Here is a 21982-nt window from a genome sequence, read left to right as displayed (position 1 = left end):
ACACACACCCTGTACCCCCCCCACACACCACCCTGTACCCCCCCACACACACACCCTGTACCCCCACACACACACCTGTACCCCCCACACACCCCCCCACACACCACACACACCCTGTACCCCCACACACACCCTGTACCCCCCACACACACCCTGTACACCCCTGTACCCCCCACACACCCTGTACCCCCACACACACCCTGTACCACACACACACACCCCTGTACCCCCCCACACACTGTACCCCCCACACACACCTGTGTACCCCCCCACACACACACACACACCCTGTACCCCCACACACACCCTGTACCCACACACACACACACACACAACCTGTACCCCCCACACACACACCCACACCACCCACAACACACCTGTACCCCCCACACACCCTGTACCACACACCCTGTACCCCCCACACACACACACCCTGTACCCCCCCACACACACACCCTGTACCCCCCCACACACCCTGTACACCCCTGTACACACACCCTGTACCCCCCACACACACCCTGTACCCCCCACACACACCCTGTACCCCCCCCACACACACCCTGTACCACCCCACACACACCCTGTACCCCCCACACACACCCTGTACCCCACACACCCCACACACAACCCCTGTACACACACCCTGTACCCCACACACACCCTGTACCCCCCACACACACCCTGTACCCCACACACACCCTGTACCCACACACACACACCCTGTACCCCCCACACACACCCTGTACCCCCCCACACCCACCCCACACCCTGTACCCCCCACACACACCCTGTACCCCCCACACACACACCTGTACCCCCCCACACACACACCTGTACCCCCACACACACACCCACCCACACACACACCCCCACACACACACCCTGTACCACCACACACTGTACCCTGTACACACCCCCTGTACCCCCCACACCACTGTACACACCCCCCACACACACACCCTGTACCCCACACACACACCCTGTACCCCCACACACACACACACACCACTGTACCTGTACCCCCCACACACACACCCTGTACCCCCCACACACACACACACACACACCCTGTACCCCACACACACACCCACCCCCCACACACCCACCCTGTACCCCCCACACACTGTACCCCACACACACCTGTACCCCCCCACACACACCCTGTACCCACCCACACACACCCTGTGGATGTACCACCACACACACCACCCATCACATTTGTACACAGTTCCCCTGTACATGATTCCGTGATTCCACACACCCTGTACCCCCACCACACACGTGTACCACACACACCCTGTACCCCAACACACCCTGGGCCCAACAAACACTGTGGTCAACAAAGTGGGCATACCCCTGATGGGACACACACACTGTACACCCACACACAACCCTGTACCCCCACACACACACCCCACACACCCCACCGTACACAACACCCTGCTGTACCCCCACACCCTGTACCCCCACGTCACACACACCCCACACTGTACCCCCACACACTGGCCTGTACCCCCCCACACTGTCCCCGGCCCATAGCTGTCCCCCTGGCACACCCTGTCCCCCACACTGACCCCACACACACAAACTGCAAGTTTGGGAGTGCACGATGTTGTATGGATCGCTGGTGAAGCAACCTCAGGATTATTATGGGGGGGAACAAGGAAATGGCAGAAAAGTTGAACAGGTACTTTGGTTTGTCTTCACTAAGGAAGACGCAAACAATCTCCCAGATGTACTGGAGGACAGAGGATCCAGGGAGACAGGGGAACTGAAAGACATTTTCATTAGGCGAGAAATAGTATTGGGTAGACTGATGGGATTGAAGGCTGATGAAGGCTGATCCATTTTGGTGGCAAAAACAGGAAAGCAGACTATTATCTAAATGGTGGCCGATTGGGAAAGGGGGAGATGCAGCGAGACCTGGGTGTCATGGTACACCAGTCATTGAAGGTAGGCATGCAGGTGCAGCAGGCAGTAAAGAAAGCGAATGGTATGTTAGCTTTCATTGCAAAAGGATTTGAGTATAGGAGCAGAGAGGTTCTACTGCAGTTGTACAGGGTCTTGGTGAGACCACACCTGGAGTATTGCGTACAGTTTTGGTCTCCAAATCTGAGGAAGGACATTATTGCCATAGAGGGAGTGCAGAGACGGTTCACCAGACTGATTCCTGGGATGTCAGGACTGCCTTATGAAGAAAGACTGGATAGACTTGGTTTATACTCTCTAGAATTTAGAAGATTGAGAGGGGATCTTATAGAAACTTACAAAATTCTTAAGGGGGTTGGACAGGCTAGATGCAGGAAGATTGTTCCCGATGTTAGGGAAGTCCAGGACAAGGGGTCACAGCTTAAGGATAAAGGGGAAATCCTTTAAAACCGAGATGAGAAGAACTTTTTTCACGCAGAGAGTGGTGAATCTCTGGAACTCTCTGCCACAGAGGGTAGTTGAGGCCAGTTCATTGGCTATATTTAAGAGGGAGTTAGATGTGGCCCTTGTGGCTAAGGGGATCAGGGGGGTATGGAGAGAAGGCAGGTACGGGATACTGAGTTGGATGATCAGCCATGATCATATTGAATGGCGGTGCAGGCTCGAAGGGCCGAATGGCCTACTCCTGCACCTAATTTCTATGTTTCTATCTTTCTAAATGTCCTGGGCCTGAAGGTCTGCATCGCAGGGTCCTCAGGGAGGTGGCTCTAGAAATAGTGGAAGCATTGGTGATCATTTTCCAATGTTCAATAGATGCAGGATCAGTTCCTGTGGATTGGAGGATAGCTAATGTTATCCCACTTTTCAAGAAAGGAGCGAGAGGGAAAACGGGGATTACAGACCAGTTAGCCTGACCGGTGGTGGGAAAGATGCTGGGGTCAATTATTAAAGAGGTAATAATGCGGCATTTGGATAGCAGTAAAAGGATTAGACCAAGTCAGCATGGATTTATGGAAGGAAAATCATGCTTGACTAATCTTGTGGAATTTTTTGAGGATGTAACAAGTAAAATGGATGAAGGGGAGTCAGTGGATGTAGTGTATTTAGACTTTCAGAAAGCCTTTGATAAGGTCCCACACTGGAGATTAGTGGGCAAGATTAGAGCACATGGTATTGGGGGTAGGGTGTTGACATGGATAGAAAATTGGTTGGCAGTCAGGAAACAAAGAGTAGGAGTGAACGGGTCCCTGTAAAGGGGAGGCCATTTAAAACTGAGGTGAGAAAAAACTTTTTCACCCAGAGAGTTGTGAATTTGTGGAATTCCCTGCCACAGAGGGCAGTGGAGACCAAGTCACCGGATGGATTTAAGAGTTAGAAAGTGCTCTAGGGGCTAGTGGAATCAAGTGATATGGGGAGAAGGCAGGCACGGGTTATTGATTGGGGAAGATCAGCCATGATCACAATAAATAGCGGTGCTGGCTCGAAGGGCCGAATGGCCTACTGCACCTATTGCCAAGTCTATGATATTGGGAGTCTGGTCTCCCTCATTAGGAAGGATATATTTGCATCAAAGGTCCAGCAGATGTATTTCTGGGATGTCAGGTTTGTTGATCAGAGGTTAAACAGATGGGGCCTTTGCTCTGGGGTTGAGAGGAATGAACAGTGACCTTGGTGAAGTGGCCAAGATGCTACAACTGTTGTGGATGTAGGCGTGTACGCGTGTGTGTGTGTGTGTGTGTGCTCCTGTGTAGTTATGCCCATGTGTACACACACACACACACACACACACACACACACACACACACACACACATGCAGGTGATTGTGAGTTATGCGCATGTGTACACACGCAGGGTGATTGTGAGTTGTGCCCATGTGTACACACACACACACACACACACACACACACACACACACACACACACACACACATGTGTACACACACACACACACACACACACACACACACACACACACACACACACACACACACACACACACACACACACACACACACACTCACACACACACACACACGCACAGGGTGATTGTGAGCCACCACTTTGCCCAGTTCTTGCTCACTTTGATCATGGTCTCGAACAGTGGGATGAGGACAAAGTTGATGAAGCCGATCTGGGCGGTGGCCTTGGTCACTTTGTCTCTGTCCATGAAGGGTGCGACAGGAAGACCCTCTGCCTTCTCACGGTCACTCTGCAACACAAGAAGACAGTGATGGAGTAACTCAGCGGGCCAGGCAACATCTCTGGGGAACATGGACCGCTGATGTTTCAGGTTGGGATGGTTCTGGAAGTAGAGCAGTGGAGCTGCACGTATTGGAAGGACCCAATATTCCAATATGGAGGGGGATTGTGTGGGAACGTTAGGAGACTGGACGGGCGATGGACTGATCGGTGGAAGTGGATGGATTGAGGAGGAAGGGAGTTGATTCCACCAGGTGGCGCCAGTAATGGCTGCCTCGCCAACAGTCTGTCTGTCCCTTCCTTCTTTGTTGTTTTAATAGTATGTGTGAAATATATGTTTTAGAGTTATTTAGCTTGTTTTATGTGGAGGGGGGGGTTCCTGTATCGTATCTCCGTCCGCACTGCAGCCTCACATCGAGGAGTTGGCGGCCTCTTGCTGGACAGCTCCAGCCGCGGGAACCTGCGGACTTACCATCGTGGAGCTGGCGGTTCCTGGTGGGAGGCCGACTTCGGGAGCTCCAACCACAGCAGCTTCGACCCCCCCAACGCGGGAGAATAAAGAGGGAAGAAGATTGGACTTTATTGCCTTCCATCACAGTGAGGATTGTGGGGAATCCACTGTGGTGGAAGTTTATGTCAACATGTAGTTGTGTGTCTTATGGCTATATGGTAATTTGAATATCACTGTACACGTGACAATAAAAGACCTTTGATACAAGGGAGAATAATGAATTAGAGGCAGCATTGGAGGAGTGGAATTGAACATAAAAGGCGTTTTGAACAGAGGAGTAATTAGCAGAAGAGTTTAATTAGAAGAGTGTTAATGATTGGGGGAAATGGGGATTCATGTTTCTGTTTGGGAATAAGGTACTTCATTGGATGAATGACAGGTTGGGGGAGTGGGCAGATGCATGGCAGATGCAGTTTAATGTGGATAAATGTGAGGTTATCCACTTTGGTAGCAAAAACAGGAAGGCAGATTATTATCTAAATGTTGTCAAGTTGGGAAAAGGGGAAGTACAACGGGACATGGGTGTTCTTGTTCATCAGTCAATTAAAGTAAGCATGCAGCTACTGCAGGCAGTGAAGAAACGAACGGCATTTGGCTTTCATAACAAGAAGAGTTGAGTTTAGGAGCAAAGAGGTCCTTCTGCAGTTTTACAGAGCCCTAGTGAGACCACACCTGGAGTATTGTGTGCAGATTTGGTCTCCAAATTTGAGGAAGAACATTCTTGCTATTGCGGGAGTGCAGCGTAGGTTCACAAGGTTCATTCCTGGGATGGCGGGACTGTCATATGCTGAGAGAATGGAGCCGCTGGGCTTGTACACTCTGGAATTTAGGATGAGAGGGGATCTTATTGAAACATATAAGATTATTAAGGGTTTTGACACGCTAAAGGCAGGAAATATGATCCCGATGTTGGGAGAGTCCAGAACCAGGGGCCCACAGTTTAACAATAAGGGGAAGCCATTTAGAATGGAGATGAGGAAAGGTTTTTACACAGAGAGTTGTGAGTGTGTGGAATTCTCTACCTCAGAGGGCGGTGGAGGCTGGTTCTTTGGAAACTTTCAAGAGAGTGCTAGATAGGGCTCTTAAATCACTATTAAAAGATAGTGGAGTCAGGGGATATGGGGAGAAGGCAGGAACTGGGTACTGATTGGGGATGATCAGCCATGATCACATTGAATGGCGGTGCTGGCTCGAAGGGCCGAATGGTGTCCTTGTCCATCACCTGCACCTATTGTCTATTGTTATTGATTAGGGGGGTTGGATTTAGGACAGTAGCTGATTGATGGGGGTGTAATTGGAGAAATGGGGAAACAAACATAAAACTGGAAAGACTCATCAGGGCAGCAGGTGAATGGAGGTCCTGTCATTGGGTCTCCATAGATGCTGCTGGATTTGCTGAGTTCTTCCAGTGATCTCTTTGCTCCAGACACTACAGTCTCTTCTGTCTTCATTGGAGAAAGGTATTGAATGGCAGGTAGACAAAAATTCTGGAGAAACTCAGCGGGTGCAGCAGCATCTATGAAGCGAAGGAAATAGGTGACGTTTCGGGCCGAAACCCTTCTTCAGACCCTGGCAGGATTGATTCGGGCTGTAAAACTGACCTAGAGGGAGACTGCTTGGAGAAGTGATTGGGATGTAGACATCCTGGTGAGAGAACAAGGGAGCATTGATTGATATATTGATATATTGATTGGTTTGCATGGACTGATGGGGAAGAGAGGTACTGATTGGGGAAAGGTGATTGATCTTCAGGAGGAAAACCACAGGATATTAAATGATCTTGGGAGAGGGATATTTTGGGATGAGATAGATTGGCTGAATGGGGGTTGGGTAATTGCTTGGCAGATGAATGGACTGGGGGAAGATAGACGCAAAAAGCTGGAGTAACTCAGCGGGACAGGCAGCACCTCTGGATAGAAGGGATGGATGACGTTTCAAGTTGAGACCATTCTTCAGACTGGTTAGGGATAAGGGAAATGAGAGATGTGGAGAGATGAAGAACAATGAATGAACGATACGCAAAACAGTAACGATGATAAAGGAAACAGGCCATTGTTAGCTGTTTGTTGGGTGCAAACGAGAAGCTGGTGTGACTTGGGTGAGGGAGGGATGGAGAGAGAGGGAATGTCGGGGCTACCTGAAGTGGGATAAATCAATATTCGTACCACTGGGCTGTAAGCTGCCCAAGCAAAATATAAGATGCTGTTCCTCCAATTTGTGTTTAGTCCCACTCTGACAGTGGAGGAGACCCAGGACAGGAAGGTCAGTGTGGGAATGGGAAGGAGAATTAAAGTGTCCAGCAACCGGGAGATCAGGTCGGTTCAGGTGGGCTGAGAGAAGGTGTTCAGTGAAACGATCGCCCAGTCTGCGTTTGGTCTCACCGATGTATAAGAGTTCACATCTTGAACAATGGATACAGTAGATGAGATTGGAGGAGGTGCAAATGAAACTCTGCCTAACATGAAAGGAATGTTGGGGTCCCTGGACAGAGTCGAGGGGAGAGGTGTAGCAACAGGTGTTGCATCGTTTGCAGTTGCAGGGAAAGGTATCTGGGGAGGGGGTGGTTTAGGTGGGAAGGGATGAGTTAACCAGGGAGTTGTGGAGGGAACGGTCTCTGCGGAAGGTGGAAAGGGGTGGAGATGGGACAATGTGGCCAGTGGTGGGATCCCGTTGGAGGTGGCGGAAATTTCAGAGGGTTATGTGTTGTATGCGACGGCTGATGGGGTGGAAGGTGAGGACTGGGGGGACTCTGTCTCTGTTGCGACTAGGGGGAGGGGGAGCAAGGGCGGAGCTGTGGGGTACCGAGGAGACACGAGTGAGGGCCTCATCTGTGATGGGAGAAGGGAACGCCCATTCCCTAAAGAATGAGGACATCTTGGATGGAACACCTCATTTTGGGCGTAGACGGAGGAATTGGGAGTCTTTGCAGGAAGCAGGGTGGGAAGAAGTGGAGTCGAGATAGTTCTTAGTAGCAGTGGGTTTGTAATAGACTTCAGTCAATAGTCTATTTCCTGTGATGGAGTGAGATCAAGGAAGGGGAGGGAGGTGTCGCAGATGGTCCAAGTAAATCTGTGTGCAGGATGAAAATTAGTGGTAAAATTGAAGAAGTCCACGAGTTCTCCATGGGTGCATGGAAGACAGATCCTTTATGGTGAGGGGAATGGTTTTGAGAGTTGGTTTGATTGAGGCGAGGGGATAAATGGGGAAACGGAGATACGGAGAGGGCTGGGGTTTTCACCTGCATGAAGTATTCCTGCAGCAAACAGTCCACCCACGGTTCAGCCACTTCCATTGGTCTCACCTCATTCGAGATATCGCAGTATTTGATCAGCACCATTTGTAGCTGAACACACAGAATAGGGAGGTTTACACATCATTTCCCCTCTCCTCCCTACCCAACCTCCAACCCCCCTCCTCACCAACAGACGGTGTGTCCCAGGGGTGTCCCCAGTCTGCCTGAGCCTTGCAGTGACTGGGTCAAGTGTAAGCACTTTGAATACAAGAGTCTATAAGACTTTGGGTGGTTTGTGTTTGGGGTACTGTGTGCAGTTCTGGTCGCCCCATTGTAGGAACAATATTGAGGCTTTGGAGAGGTGCTGAGACGTTTATGAGGATTCTGCCGAGATTAGAGGGTAATAGTTGTAAGGAGAAGTTGGACAGACCGATTGTGGTCTTTGGAACACCGGAGGTTGAGGGGAAACCTGAGAATTATATACAATTATGAGAGACAAAGATAGGATTGACAGTCAGAACCTTTCTCTAAAGGTGTAAATACAAAAGACAAGAGACCATATAGGCTGTGGGCCTGAGGATTGTGAGTCTCTGACTATTCCATGGAGAAGGATCAGACATGGGGCGTACTGGCTGAGATTGTTGGATTGTTCATGTTGATCAGGTCAGTGCAGGGAACACAACTGAAGGAAAGGATCCATGGTTGGTGGAGCAGGAACAGGAGGTGGAATGGCCGGCTCATGCCCCCAGCCCTTGTGCCCCCTCTCTCCCCTGCCTATGTGGACAGTTCCTGTGAAATAGTCTGTGTTTGTTGTGGCTCGCCCAGCCCCTGACGTCAATAGACAATAGACAATAGGAGTAGGCCATTCGGCCCTTCGACCCAGCCCTTGACATCAATAGACAATAGACAATAGGTGCAGGAGACGGCCATTCGGCCCTTCGACCCAGCCCTTGACATCAATAGACAATAGACAATAGGTGCAGGAGACGGCCATTCGGCCCTTCAAACCCTGACGTCGACACTCACACAAGTCACGTCATCCTTGTTGTTGAAATCAAAGTTGTCAATTTTTTGTTTGAAGGAATCGAGGATCTCTCCATGACGAGCCATATCTGTGGCCAGGATCAGAGTAATGATGCCCTATAGTGGACACAGGGCTTGGTCAGTGTGACTCCGGACAATTGTGACCCCACCCCTCCTTTCCCCACATGGAAAGGCCCAGATTTCCACTCCCAGACCACCTCTAGTCCCAGAGGTCCCTTTCTGTTTCTGCTTGTGACCAGACACTCACCTGTCTGATCTGTTTGGCGATCTCTGGGTCCATGTTGCTGAAGATGTTGCACTTGGGCTGGGAGAAGATCTTGAAGGCGATGGCACAGTGATGGTTTTCCAGGGGTGAGATATCATTGTAACGGACGGCCAGTTCAGTGCGAGCATTGATTTGGTAGCTGGAAAAAGAGGATCGAGATCCCAATGTGGGATTAGCTACTCACACCCAGACTGATCTGGTCATCTATGACATATTGCTCTTCATCTACTGTGGCTGATCTTTCCTCTCAGCAACACTGTCCCAAGCCTCTCATTCCCTTTAATATTCAGAAATCCATGGAACTATTTCAAATGACTATGCCCTTCAGCCCAACTTGCTTCTGCCCCATCTAGTCTAGTTCCATTTGCCTGCGTTTGGCCCAACTCCGTATAAAAACTTCCTGTCCAAATGCCTTTTAAATGTTGTTATTGTACCTGCCTCAACTCCCTTCTCTGAAGGTTTGTTCCATGCGCCCACTACCCTCGGAGTGAACAAGTCTCCATTCACTTTAAACCCATTCACGGTAGGTTCAACCTGTTTATACCCTTCATATTTTGTACACATCTATAAGATTACCCCTCAGCCTTCTGTACTCCATGGAATAAAGTCCTAGTTTGCCCGATCTATTGATAAAGATGAGAAACAGCAATGGGCCAGGCACCAATCCCACGTCACAGGCCTCCAATCTGAAAAACAATCTCCCACCATCACCCTCTGCTTCCTTCCATGAAACCAATTCTGTATCGTCAGCTAATTCTCCCAGTGACCTAACCATCCAGACCAGTCTACCATGTGGAACTTTGCAGGTCCATATAGACATGACCCGTGACCCCTGACCCGTGACCTGTGACCCCCTGACCCGTGACCCCTGACCTGTGACCCGTGACCCGTGACCCGCCCTCATCAACGTTCGTGTGTCTTGGAGAAAGTGCAGTGGACATTGGCCCATGAGAGGGCGGAGAGTGGTTTGTGACTCACGTGTTGTTATAGCCTGGATGGTCAAGGTCGTGACAAATGGCCGCGCTCATCAGTATCAGGATGTCCAGTTGTGTGAACTTCTCCTGGAACACAGGTCGGTGCAGGTTGAGGGAACAAAGTGATTCACCCCCCCCCCCATCCCCCTTCCCCCTCCCATCCACCCCCCCCCCCCCCCCCCCCCCCCCCCCCCCCCCCACCCCCCCCCCCCCCCCCCCCCCCCCCCCCCCCATCCCCCCCCCCTCCCCCCCCCCTTCCCCTCCCCCCTTTCCCCCCCCCCCCGGCCCCCCCCCCCCCCCCCCCCCATCCACCCCCCCCCACCCCCCCCCCCCCTCCCTCCCCCCCACCCCCCCTCCCCCCCCCCCCCCCACCTCTGCTTCCTGCAGCCCTGACCCTCCTATTCTGCACCAAGGATCTCCCTATCCCTTCCCATTCCATCCCATGTTTCAACTAACACACCATCTCTTCATTACCCTTCTCCCTCCATCCCATCTCCCACTCACATTCCCTCCACTCCCCTCTAACCTGCCCCCCCCCCCCCCCACACACACACCTGTAGCTGACACTGCTCGATGATACTGTACATCATCTGTGTCACACAGAAGCAGTGATGGAAGTTGTGGAACGGGTTGTTGCGGTAATTCTCACGGACGCATAGCTGAGAAAATAGAAATGGCTTCCTGGTTTAAACACCCCCTGTGTCTCCCCCTCCCTCCCTAGCCCCTCAACTCTCCCCCCCCCCCTCCCCCCCCCATCTCCCCGTGCCCCCCCGCTCCCTCCGTGCCCCTCACCCCCTCCCTGTGTCCCCCCAACACCCCTCTCTGGGCCTCCCTGTGTCCCACATCCCTCTTCCGATACACAGGTGGGATGGGGACAGAGAGGGAGTTCCAGACATGCTCGTATCCAGAATAAAGCGGTCAGTGTTGTAGAACCAGCCTAGTTCCCCCCAGTACTGCCCCCCCCCCCCCCCCCCCTCTGATGGTGCAGCAGAGATTTATTGTGTCTCTTGCTGATTCATCCCTGTTGTTTTGCTTTGCTACGGTCTCTGCCCCCGCTGATACAGGGGGATACAGATGTTGGGGGATACAGATGTTGGGGGATACAGATGTTGGGGGATACAGATGTTGGGGGCAGAGTGGGGCAGTAGCGGTGGGTTTTGAGCGCCCGGGGCAGTTTACAATGTTGCGCCTCCTCATTATCGGCTCGCCACGGCCCATGAGCTGTTATAAATCCAAGTTTTGTATTTATTTTCTCAACCAAACACAAAGATGGAGGCGCTGCCTTAACCGCTGCGGTTCGCCTGCCTGCAGTCTATCTGGTTTTTTTTTCTTTTTTTGTGTTGTTCTTTTGTCCTGTTTAGTTGGTTTTTGGTTTATTATGTTGTGTATGTGGGGGGGGGAACATGTTTTTGGCCTCTTCCTTCGGGGGGTGCGACTTATTTTGTCGTATCCCCGTCTCCGCCTGCGCCGAGGCCTAATGGCGGAGCTGGGACAGCGGCGACCAGAACTCGGAGCTGGGGCACGTTCCGGCGGCAGCGGCCTCTCGACCCGACTGCGGGCCCAGTGGACGACAGCGGCGGTGGCCTCTGCGCAGAGATCGCTGGTTGGTTAAAATTGTTGGATACATTTTAGGGGCGCAAAAAAATTGTTGGATAAAAAAAAATTATAAAATGGCAAAACATATTACATTTTATTCCAATAATTCAGGGGAAGGCCAAAGGGGTGCAGCGTGCCTTTAGAACAACATTCTTTGCCATTTTATAAAAAAATTTTATCCAAGAATTTTTTTGCGCCCCTAAAAATTTAGCGCCCGGGGCAACCGCCCCTCTGCCCCCCCACTCCACGCTACGCCACTGGTTGGGGGATACAGATGTTGGGGGATACAGATGTTGGGGGAGGTGGTGCCCTTACCAGCCACCTCTGTAGGGTGACGGGGTTGATGCTGAAGTCTCGGACCAGTCCCAGGCTGTGGTACATGTGCTCCAGGCAGCTGAGCATCTGTGTGGGCAGAGAAAGACCATCAGTGCCGGCACGTCACCCTCACCCCCACCCTCATCCACACCACCCCCCGGCTCCACCCTCACCATCTACACCCACCATCCAGTGAAGAAGATATAGGAATGGAGATGGGGGTTCGGTGATGAGAGAGGGTGACGATGGAGGGAAGGGAAGGGAAGGGAAGGGAAGGGAAGGGAAGGGAAGGGAAGGGAAGGGAAGGGAAGGGAAGGGAAGGGTGCTCTCACCTCATTGGCTTCCCAGTGCCAGGCATCAAATGTTGGTTTCTTGAGTCTCTGAACAGATTCTTCCGAGAGCAAGTACTGGAAGGGAAACAAGTGGCAGATATCAACGACCCTCCTGTGTTCCAACCCTAATATCAGGGGCAGAAAATACATCTTCTCTGCATTATTTGGTAGAAACAAGGAACTGCTGATAATGGTTTACAAAAAAGGTACAGAGTGCTGGAGTAACTCAGCGGGTCAGACAGCATCTGTGGAGAAACATAGACATAGAAACATAGAAAATAGGTGCAGGAGTAGAGGCCATTCGGCCCTTCGAGCCTGCACGCCATTCAATATGATCATGGCTGATCATCCAACTCAGTATCCTGTACCTGCCTTCTCTCCATACCCCTGACACCTTTAGCCACAAGGGCCACATCTAACTCCCTCTTAAATATAGCCAATGAACTGGCCTCAACTACCTTCTGCGGCAGAGAATTCCAGAGGTTCGCCACTGGTGTGAAAAATGTTTTCCTCATCTCAGTCCTAAAAGATTTCCCCTTTATCCTTAAACTGTGACCCCTTATCCTGGACTTCCCCAACATGGGGAACAATCTTCCTGCATCTAGCCTGTCCAACCCCTTAAGAATTTTGTAAGTTTCTATAAGATCCCCCCTCAATCTTCTAAATTCAAGCGAGTATAAACCAAGTCTATCCAGTCTTTCTTCATATGAAAGTCCTGACATTCCAGGAATCAGTCTGGTGAACCTTCTCTGTACTCCCTCTATGGCAAGAATGTCCTTCCTCAGATTAGGAGACCAAAACTGTACGCAATACTCCAGGTGTGGTCTCACCAAGACCCTGTACAACTGCAGTAGAACCTCCCTGCTCCTATACTCAAATCGAACATGGATAGGTGACGTTTTAAGTGGGAATTTGAGTCTGAAGAAGGGTCCCAACCCAAAACATTACTTATCCATGTTCTCCACAGATGCTGCCTGACCCGCTGAGTTACTCCAGCACTCTGTGAAACGTCACCTATCCATGTTCAGGTAAAGACAAATGTAGAATGTGCAGCAGGCATGGAAGAATACGCCATGTATTGGTTCATTGTTGTCATGAGATACAGTGAAAAGCTGTGTGTGTGAGTGTGGGTGTAGGTGTGGGTGTGTGTGTGTGGGTGTGTGGGTGTGTGGGTGTAGGTGTGGGTGTGTGTGTGGGTGTGTGTGTGTGAGGTGTGTGTGTGTGTGTGTGGGTGTGTGTGTGAGTGTGTGTGTGTGGTGTGTGTGTGTGTGTGTGTGTGTGTGTGTGTGTGTGTGTGTGTGTGGTCATGTGTGTGTGTGTGGTGTGTGTCATGTGTCATGTGTGTGTGTGTGTGTGTGGTCCAGTCAAATGATGCTAGACACAGGTAGCACAAAAAGTGAAAGGACACGCCTAGCCTGGAGAAAGGTTGTGACTGTCTACCCTAGTTATGCCTCTCATAATGTTATATATTTCTATCAAGTCTCTCTTCAACCTCTGGTGTTCCAGACAAAACAATCCACTTTTGGGGAACTTTGTAACGAGGACACCATCCCAACAGCCTAAACGTCCGTTCCCTTCTGTACCCGTGCACGTGGCATCAGTGTGGACCCTCTGAAGCCTTCACATCGGTTATTCCGACATCAGCTTTTAAACCCAAGGCCTCTAACATCATGGACAGGGGCAGCAAATGTCCACATCCCTACAGACACCCCTCTACATCATGTATCATCCCCAGATGCCCACACACCTACATACATACGTCATGCATCATCCCCAGATGCCCACACACCTACAGACATACATCATGCATCATCCCCAGATGCCCACACACCTACATACATACGTCATGCATCATCCCCAGATGCCCACACACCTACAGACATACATCATGCATCATCCCCAGATGCCCACACACCTACATACATACATCATGTATCATCCCCAGATGCCCACACACCTACATACATACATCATGTATCATCCCGAGTAGCAATTCTACCGAGAGTTGTTCATCATCGTTGGGTCTCTGTCCTGATTAATGGTATCTTCATCAGAAGAACAACATTGATTCAAGAAAATGGCTGAAGAAGGGGCTTGTAGGAAGGATGATGTACCTGACGTCAGTAATCCCCACTTGCTCAGCAATAAGTTAAAAAGTGCAGCCTCATTGGTCAGTTGTGAAGGAATAATATCCCAGACGGCCCAATCTCAGTTCAGTTACCTTTGAATATGATGGAACATCGCGCTGTGGCATCAGCTTCTTCTCGTACAGAAAACTGTAATTACACAAGTTAGAGCACAGCATTTATAACTGCTAGCAGCAGAATTAGGCCAATCGGCCCATCAAGTCTACTCTGCCATTCTATCCCAAACCAACTCTCAAACCTGTCACAAATTAACTCAACCTGACATGGAAACAGACCCATCCACCCATCCTGTTTATGCCAATCAAGATGCCTAATCATCTGGTCTAATTTGCCTGCATTTGGCCTAAATCACTCAACTGTAACTATATACCTGTCCCGATGTCTCTTACACGAGGCAATTATAGGCGGAATCTACTGTCAGTTCATTCCACAACCCACAACCTCCTGTTGCCCATGGGTCTCAATTAAATCTTTCCCCTCCAATCTCTAGTTTTAGGCTCCTCTACCCTGGAACAATACCGTGACCACCCATATGCCCCATGATCCACACAATCCATGCTGTGTATTTGTCCCTGAAGATTATATATATATCTCTAAAATGTCACCTCCTTCACTCCAAGGAAAAAGCCCCAGCCTATCCAGCTTTTCCTTCCAACTCATGCTCTGTAGTCCCAGTAACATTCAGGTGAATCTTTCTGCACCATTTCCAGTTTTAAAACCAGACAACACATAATATTCTAAGCATGAACTTGCCAAGATCTTGTACAACGGTGACTTGCTGTGGAGACTCAGTGCCCTGACCAATGAAGGCAAGCATGCCAACTGCTTCCTTCACCACCCCTCTCTACTTTCAGGAGACTAAATACATGAACCCTTCAGTCTCTCCATTCTCTGTCATTTGGCTCAGTCAATGGTTCTGTCATTTACGATGTTTACTAAATGTTCATTAAATTCCATCTGCCATTGTTGGCTCACTTCCAGTTGATCCAGATTGTGTTGTAATCTTGGATAACCTCTTGACTGTCCACTACATACTAACTATGCCACTGGGATGCAAGCTGAAGCCTCCAGGTGGCTCATCCCTGGCAATGTTGACGACAGGAACTGTACCACAGTGACCGACAGAAATAGCCAATTCTGCAACTACTGACCGTCATCCGTCACTGACCAACCGGGAAGATGTGATATAGAAGATGGCCGGACATGAGGAGGAAGAACTATGCCACTCACAGTCTCAACCAAATCATTGACATAGATGATGGTCCAGTGTAGACCCAGCACCGACCCCTGATGCACACCACTTGTTACAGGCCTCCATTACACAAAACAACCTTCTCCCACCACCACCTGACTCCTTCAACCAAAGCAATTTAGTATCCAACTAGATTCAGCCCGAAATGTCGTCAGTCCATTTCCTTCCACAGATGCTGCATGGTCCGTTCTTGGTTCCACCAGCATTTTGCTTTGCTCAAGATTCTAGCGTCCACTCTCTCTGTTCCTGCAATCTCCCATCCAATTTAGCCGAGTCATGGAGATCTAGAGCATGGAAACTTTGACCCAATGTCGATGTTGACCAAGGTATTAATATAGAGCATTGACCCTAGCAGCTCGCCACATGTCAGATCCTTCAATCTGAAGAGCAACCTTCACTGCCATCCTCCGATTCTTTTTGTCAATTTTGTATCCAGTTGGTTGACTCTCCCAGGTCCCCATGTGATCTAACCTTTACTAATCACCTGTTATACAGAACCTTGGTAATATGCATGGAGACATCTGGCACCCTGCCCTAGTTCACCCAACGATACCTCGTCACAAAACTCTATGTCCCAAAGAGACATGTTGACGATCACATCGACCCTTGCCTTTCCAAATGCATGTAACTCCAGTCCCTCTCCACCTACATCAGGCTCAACAGCCATAGTCATACACCCTTTGGCCCAACTCCTCCAAGCCGACCAAGTGTACATCTAAGGTGGTTATATTTTCCATGTCTCTCTACATCGATCCTATCCATGTACCGGTCCAAATATCTTTTAAATGCTGCTATAGTATCTGGCTCAACTACTTCCCCCGATAGCCTGTTCCATACATCCACCACCCTCTCCTCTGTGTGAGAAGGTTGCTCCTCATGTTCCTATTAAATCTTTCCTCTCTCATCTTAAATCTATGCTCTGTCCTTGATTCCTCTCTGAAAAAGACTGCGCATTTATACATCTCACCAGGTCACCTCTATAAGGTCACCCCTCAGAAGGAATAATATCCTCCAGGGCCCATTCCCTTCTCTCAGGGGCTGCCCTGACCAACATCCTCGCATATCTCTGCATTCTTTCTCATAACTAGGTGAACAAACTTCAAACATTATTCCTACATGTAACAAACAACAGAAGGGCCTAGTATCTCAAATCACCAAGACAGAGAAGGCTGCAGAGCAAATGCTGGCAAACAGGATTAATGTCGATTGGGACATGTTGGGCCCAGGTGTGTCCAGAGATATATGACCCATGACCGATGACCCTATGACCCATGACCCTATGACAAAGTAGGTTACAACTCCAAAACCCATTTCCAATCTGAAGTCAATTGTCAATTCAGATTCCAATGCAAGACGTCAGCTTGAGAGGGGGCAGGAAAAGATTGCCAAGGATGTTACTGGGTTTGGATATTTGATTTATAAATAGCTACTGGATAATTTGATCTTTGTTCCCTTGAGTGAAGGAGGTTGAGGGGTGATTATCGTGGTTTATAACATTGTGAGGGGCACAGATAAGGCGGATGGGACAGTCTTTTTCCCCCACAGTAGGGGAATCTGAACCAGAGGTGGGTGGGAAAGATTTACAGCAGACATGAGCAACAACTTTTATAACATCATTTTTAGTTTTAGCGATATAGCATAGAATCAGGCCCTTCAGCCCATGGAGTCTAAATTAATCATTGACTATCCCTCCATGCAAGTCTTGGGGTAGACCTTAAGCATCAGTGTCCAGTTCCAGGCCACCACTCCCCAGACATCCATCATCATGGACTCTGTTGCTACTCCCAGCGAGGACCCATATCCCAAGCCCCAAACTTTGACCTCAGTTGAGCTTCAAACCCTAGCTCCATCATTCCCCCCATCCAGTCAGCTCCACATCTTCCCCCAGTTACTTTCTCCAGAGGGCATAGAAACATAGAAACATAGAAATTAGGTGCAGGAGTAGGCCATTCGGCCCTTCGAGCCTGCACTGCCATTCAATATGATCATGACTGATCATCCAACTCAGTATCCCGTACCTGCCTTCTCTCCATACCCCCTGATCCCCGGATGTGCCCAACACTCACCTGTTATTTCTTTTTGCAATTTCATCACGCAGTTTTCGAATGTCATTTCGACATTTCTCGATTTCAATCACCTTCAGTCCCTCCACTGTCAACAAGCAGAGATTGGAATTAAAAGCCATCCCTGCCAACTCCCCCATTATCTTGTTAGTTCACGGTCCGTTCGACCAAATTAAATCAAAGATCTGCAGATGCTGGAAATAAAGCATCAGCAGTGGAGAATCAAAGACCCTTCTGCAGAGGAACAGGCCCTTCAGCCCACTGGTTCATGCAGACCACCAACCCAGATTCTATCACTCAACAACACACTTGGAGCAGTTTACAGCGGCAACACTCCTGTCTTTGGGCTGTAGGAGGAAACCAGTTGACCTGAAGTTAACCCACAGGATTCCAGGAAGAACGTGCAAACTCCACACAGAAAGCACCTGAGGACCGGACTGAACCTAGGGCTGTGGACACATCTGGCCTTTCCATTGATGCTGTCTGACCTGTGAGGTATTTCTAGGAGTTTCTGTTTAATTTCCAGTCCTATCTAATATAATGTTTCACAGATACGTGCAAAACAGAAAGAGGCCATTTGACCCATCACGTCCAAGCCAACCAGGGAGCACCAGTCCATACTAACCCCATCTCCATATCTGGTCAATCCAAGAGCTGGTCTAGACATCTGTTAAACGCTGCCTGTACCACTGCCGGCTGTGTGTCCCAGGTACGCACCTCTCTCTGGGTGAAGAAGTTACCCCTCAGATACCCTCTGAATCTCTCCCCCTTCCTTTAAAAGATAGTGGAGGTATACAAATACCTGGGAACAGCCTTCGACAACCTGCTAAGGTTTTCCTCTAACATAGAGGAAATCCTTAAAAAGTGCCATCAGAGACAGTACCTACTCAGGAAGCTGAAGTCATTTGGGATTAACAAAGACATTCTCACTACATTCTACTACGCATTCATTGAAAATGTAATAACCTTCTCTTTCACTAGCTGGTTCCACTCCATCACCCTGCAAAACAGAAACCGCCTGTTGAATGTGGTCAAGGTCTGCATAAACATCATCGAGCAGCCCGTCCGAACTCTCACTGCCCTATGCGACCAACAGTCTGTAAAGTTAACACGCAGGATTCTTCAGGACCCCTCTTACATCCTGTTTCCTGAGTTTGAGTGGCTCCCCTCAGGACGCAGACTCCGCTGTCCGGGTTGCCGGACACACAGGAGGAAGGCAACCTTCATCCCCAGGGCTGTCCAGCTTTTTAATGCTGATCACTGACTCATGAACATATGAAATGAAATAACCTTCTATATGCACTTTTTTAATTGAAGCACTTAGAAAGCACTTTTAAAAACTATTGCTATGTGTTGAATGTTGATGTGTGATTGTGCAGTGTGTCTGTGAAATGCGTGTGCTGGTTGATTGTGCAGTATGCGTGCTGCTTATGTTTGTTGATTGTGTCCCTTTTTAAAAAGCTACTGTAATGCGCCTTTTTAAATTGCCCCTAGGGGACGAATAAAGTGCTTTGAATTGAATTGAAACCTGTCCTCTTGTTTCAGCTACCTCTGATAAGAGGAAACATTTCCGATCTAAACCGCTCATGTTTTTATTTAGTCATGTTGTGGGCAGGTTATGTCTTATTAATTTGGTTGCGTTTTTGAGGAAGTGATGGAGGTGAATATTTAGGGTAGAGGGGTGAGTGCTGTCTATCGTGGCTACACGTTGTCTATGTGGACAAGGTATTTGACAAAGTCACAGACTAGGCTGATCCAGAAAATTAATAAGCCGGCACAATAAACTACAGACGCTGGAGTTTTGAGCAACTCACAGAATGGTGGAGGAATTTAACGGGCCAGGTAGCATCTCTGGAGGGGATGGAGCAACTACGTGTTGGGTTGGGACCTTCTACATATCTGGTGACTCCCACAAATGCTGCCTGACTCCCACCTCCCTTGTGGCTTTCTCCTCCCTACTACACTCTGTCTGAAGAAGGGTCCTGACCTGAAACATGGCCAGTCTTTATCCTCCAGAGATGCTTCTTGACCCACGGACTTATTCCATCACTTTGTATTTTTTTGGACAAATGTAGATTGGTTAGTTACTAAATTAGCAAACAGCAACAAAACGGGTGTAGGTGCAGACACTGAGAAAGACTGTCAAAGAATACAGCGGGATATGATCAGCCATGATCATATTGAATGGCGGTGCAGGTTTGAAGGGCCAAATGGCCAACTCCTGCACCTATTGTCTATGTTTCTATATCAATCAGTTACAGATATGGGCAATGAATTGGCAGATGCAGTTTAATCAAACAAGTGTGAGATATTGCAGTTTGGAAGGTCAAATGCCAAAGGTTATATGTAAGGGGAAAGTATATAGCTGGTGGCAAGACCCTAAACAGCATCTTGAGATCCAATTAATATCTCCCTGAAAAGCACAAAGCAAGTAGATAAGAGTGGTAAAGAAGGCCTTTGGTATGTTTGTGTTCACAGGTCGGGGCGTGGAGTGTAAGAATCAGGAAGTCATGTTGCATCTTTATAAAACATAGATTAGACTCATCTGGAGTCGATATTAAGACTTGTAAATCCCCTGGTATGGTAATCTTATTAGTCTTGCAGCTGTCTGCAATCTCCCAGTATATTTGTTCCTTTAATTCCTGTTGACTATTGGGGGTCAGTAGTACATTCCCAACATTCCCAACAATCCCATATGGAGGACAATCCTTCAGTAACGTCATCCAGACCCACTGCTGTAATATTCTTGCTAATCAATAAAGGAACTTCCCCCTATTTTCCCACTTTATTTTGCTTGCAGTCACCCTAAGGGCAACTAAGTGGAGCAGCTGGTAGAGTCATTGCCTCACAGCGCCAGAGAGCTGGGTTTGATCCTGACTTTGGGTACTGTCTGTGTGGAGTTTGCATGTTCTGCTGTGACCACGTGGGTTTCTTCCAGGTGCTCCAGTTTCCTCCCACATCTGGAAGACATGCAGGTTTGTTTGCCTTCTGTAAATTAAACCAGTGTGCAGATGAGATAGTGGGATAATATTGAACTAGTGTGAACGGGTGATCGATGGCTGGCGTGGTCTATGGTAGTTACAGAGACCAACATTACAAACACTCAACATTCAATTAAACACCAAAGAATTCTCTCATTCTTTCTCTCTCCCTCTTCCTCTCCCTTTCCCTCTCCTTCCTTCCTCTCTCTCTCCATCTCTGTCTCTTCTCTCTCTCTCTCTCACACACCCTCATGTGTACAAACACACATGCACGCACACATTTCCACAGATTTTCTGTGCCTGACACTTCATGTCACAAACTTTCTTCTGTGTTCAGCTTACATACGTACGCTCCACTCTTTTTTCCAAAATGGCCAATCGATTTGTAACTTCACATTTCAGTTCAGTGATCTTGAAAGCCCTGATTGAAAGAGAAACATTTAGTGTCTCAGCCTCGTGCTCGAGTTAAGAGGAGTGAGATATTCACCTGTAAGAAGACGGGATTTACCTGGAAAATTGCTCCGCGACTTGTGCAAGAACACTATGGAAAACTTCATCTTTCTCTGAAATCAGATGATTGAAGGGAATTTATTCCAGGCCTGTTGCTAATGTCACCTCCCAAAAAAACTATTTCTGGCCCATGAATTTGAAGTACATGGATCATATTCTATCCCCAGTAGCATGTACATCCCCTGACTTGTCCCATCTCATATTCTGTCCGAATCCTGATCCCTGATTTACCTAATATTCAGGAAGGATAGACTGAAATGAAGAGGAGGTGGGGTGGCATTGCTGGTTAAAGAGAAGATTAATGCAATAACAAGGAGACACGTTAGCTTGGATGTTGTAGAATCGATATGGGTAGATCTGCAAAATAGCCATGGGCAGAAAACACTTGTTGGAGTTTTATACAGACACCAAACAGCAGTAGGGAGGTTGGGGATAACATCAAACAGGAAATTAGGGATGTGTGTAGCAAAGGTACAGCAGTTATCTTGGGTAACTTTAATCTACATATAGACTGGGCCAACCTAATTGGTAGCAGCGCTGAAGAGGAGGATTTCCTGGAATGTATACGGGATGATTTTTTAGACCAATATGTAGAGGAACAGACTAGAGGGCAGGCCATCCTAGACTGGGT

The 21982-nt window shown here is 48.8% G+C and overlaps 1 protein-coding gene across 2 annotated transcripts in view; it reads right to left on the bottom strand.

Moving 5' to 3' along the window:
• Nucleotides 1-3922: 3922 nt before the first annotated feature.
• Nucleotides 3923-21982, bottom strand: part of LOC129703084 (high affinity cGMP-specific 3',5'-cyclic phosphodiesterase 9A-like) — a 29514-nt gene continuing 11454 nt past the window's right edge. The window contains exons 5-16 of one of the 2 annotated variants that reach the window (XM_055645280.1): nt 21350-21404; nt 21192-21262; nt 17864-17948; nt 14620-14674; nt 12399-12473; nt 12067-12153; nt 10710-10814; nt 10160-10242; nt 9164-9320; nt 8899-9012; nt 7879-7983; nt 3923-4139 (exon numbers count right to left, since the gene is read on the bottom strand). In XM_055645280.1, the coding sequence (XP_055501255.1) occupies nt 3948-4139; nt 7879-7983; nt 8899-9012; nt 9164-9320; nt 10160-10242; nt 10710-10814; nt 12067-12153; nt 12399-12473; nt 14620-14674; nt 17864-17948; nt 21192-21262; nt 21350-21404 (1184 nt within the window). In that variant the 3' untranslated portion in view covers nt 3923-3947. The remainder of the gene's footprint in view (nt 4140-7878; nt 7984-8898; nt 9013-9163; nt 9321-10159; nt 10243-10709; nt 10815-12066; nt 12154-12398; nt 12474-14619; nt 14675-17863; nt 17949-21191; nt 21263-21349; nt 21405-21982) is intronic. The other variant, XM_055645281.1, reaches the window with a different exon arrangement.

The sequence above is a fragment of the Leucoraja erinacea genome, chromosome 13 (genome assembly GCF_028641065.1).
Source record: "Leucoraja erinacea ecotype New England chromosome 13, Leri_hhj_1, whole genome shotgun sequence".
NCBI classification, from domain to species: Eukaryota; Metazoa; Chordata; class Chondrichthyes; order Rajiformes; family Rajidae; genus Leucoraja; species Leucoraja erinaceus.
Note: the sequence above shows the minus strand (reverse complement) of the source record. Positions and strands in the feature narration are given on the sequence as shown.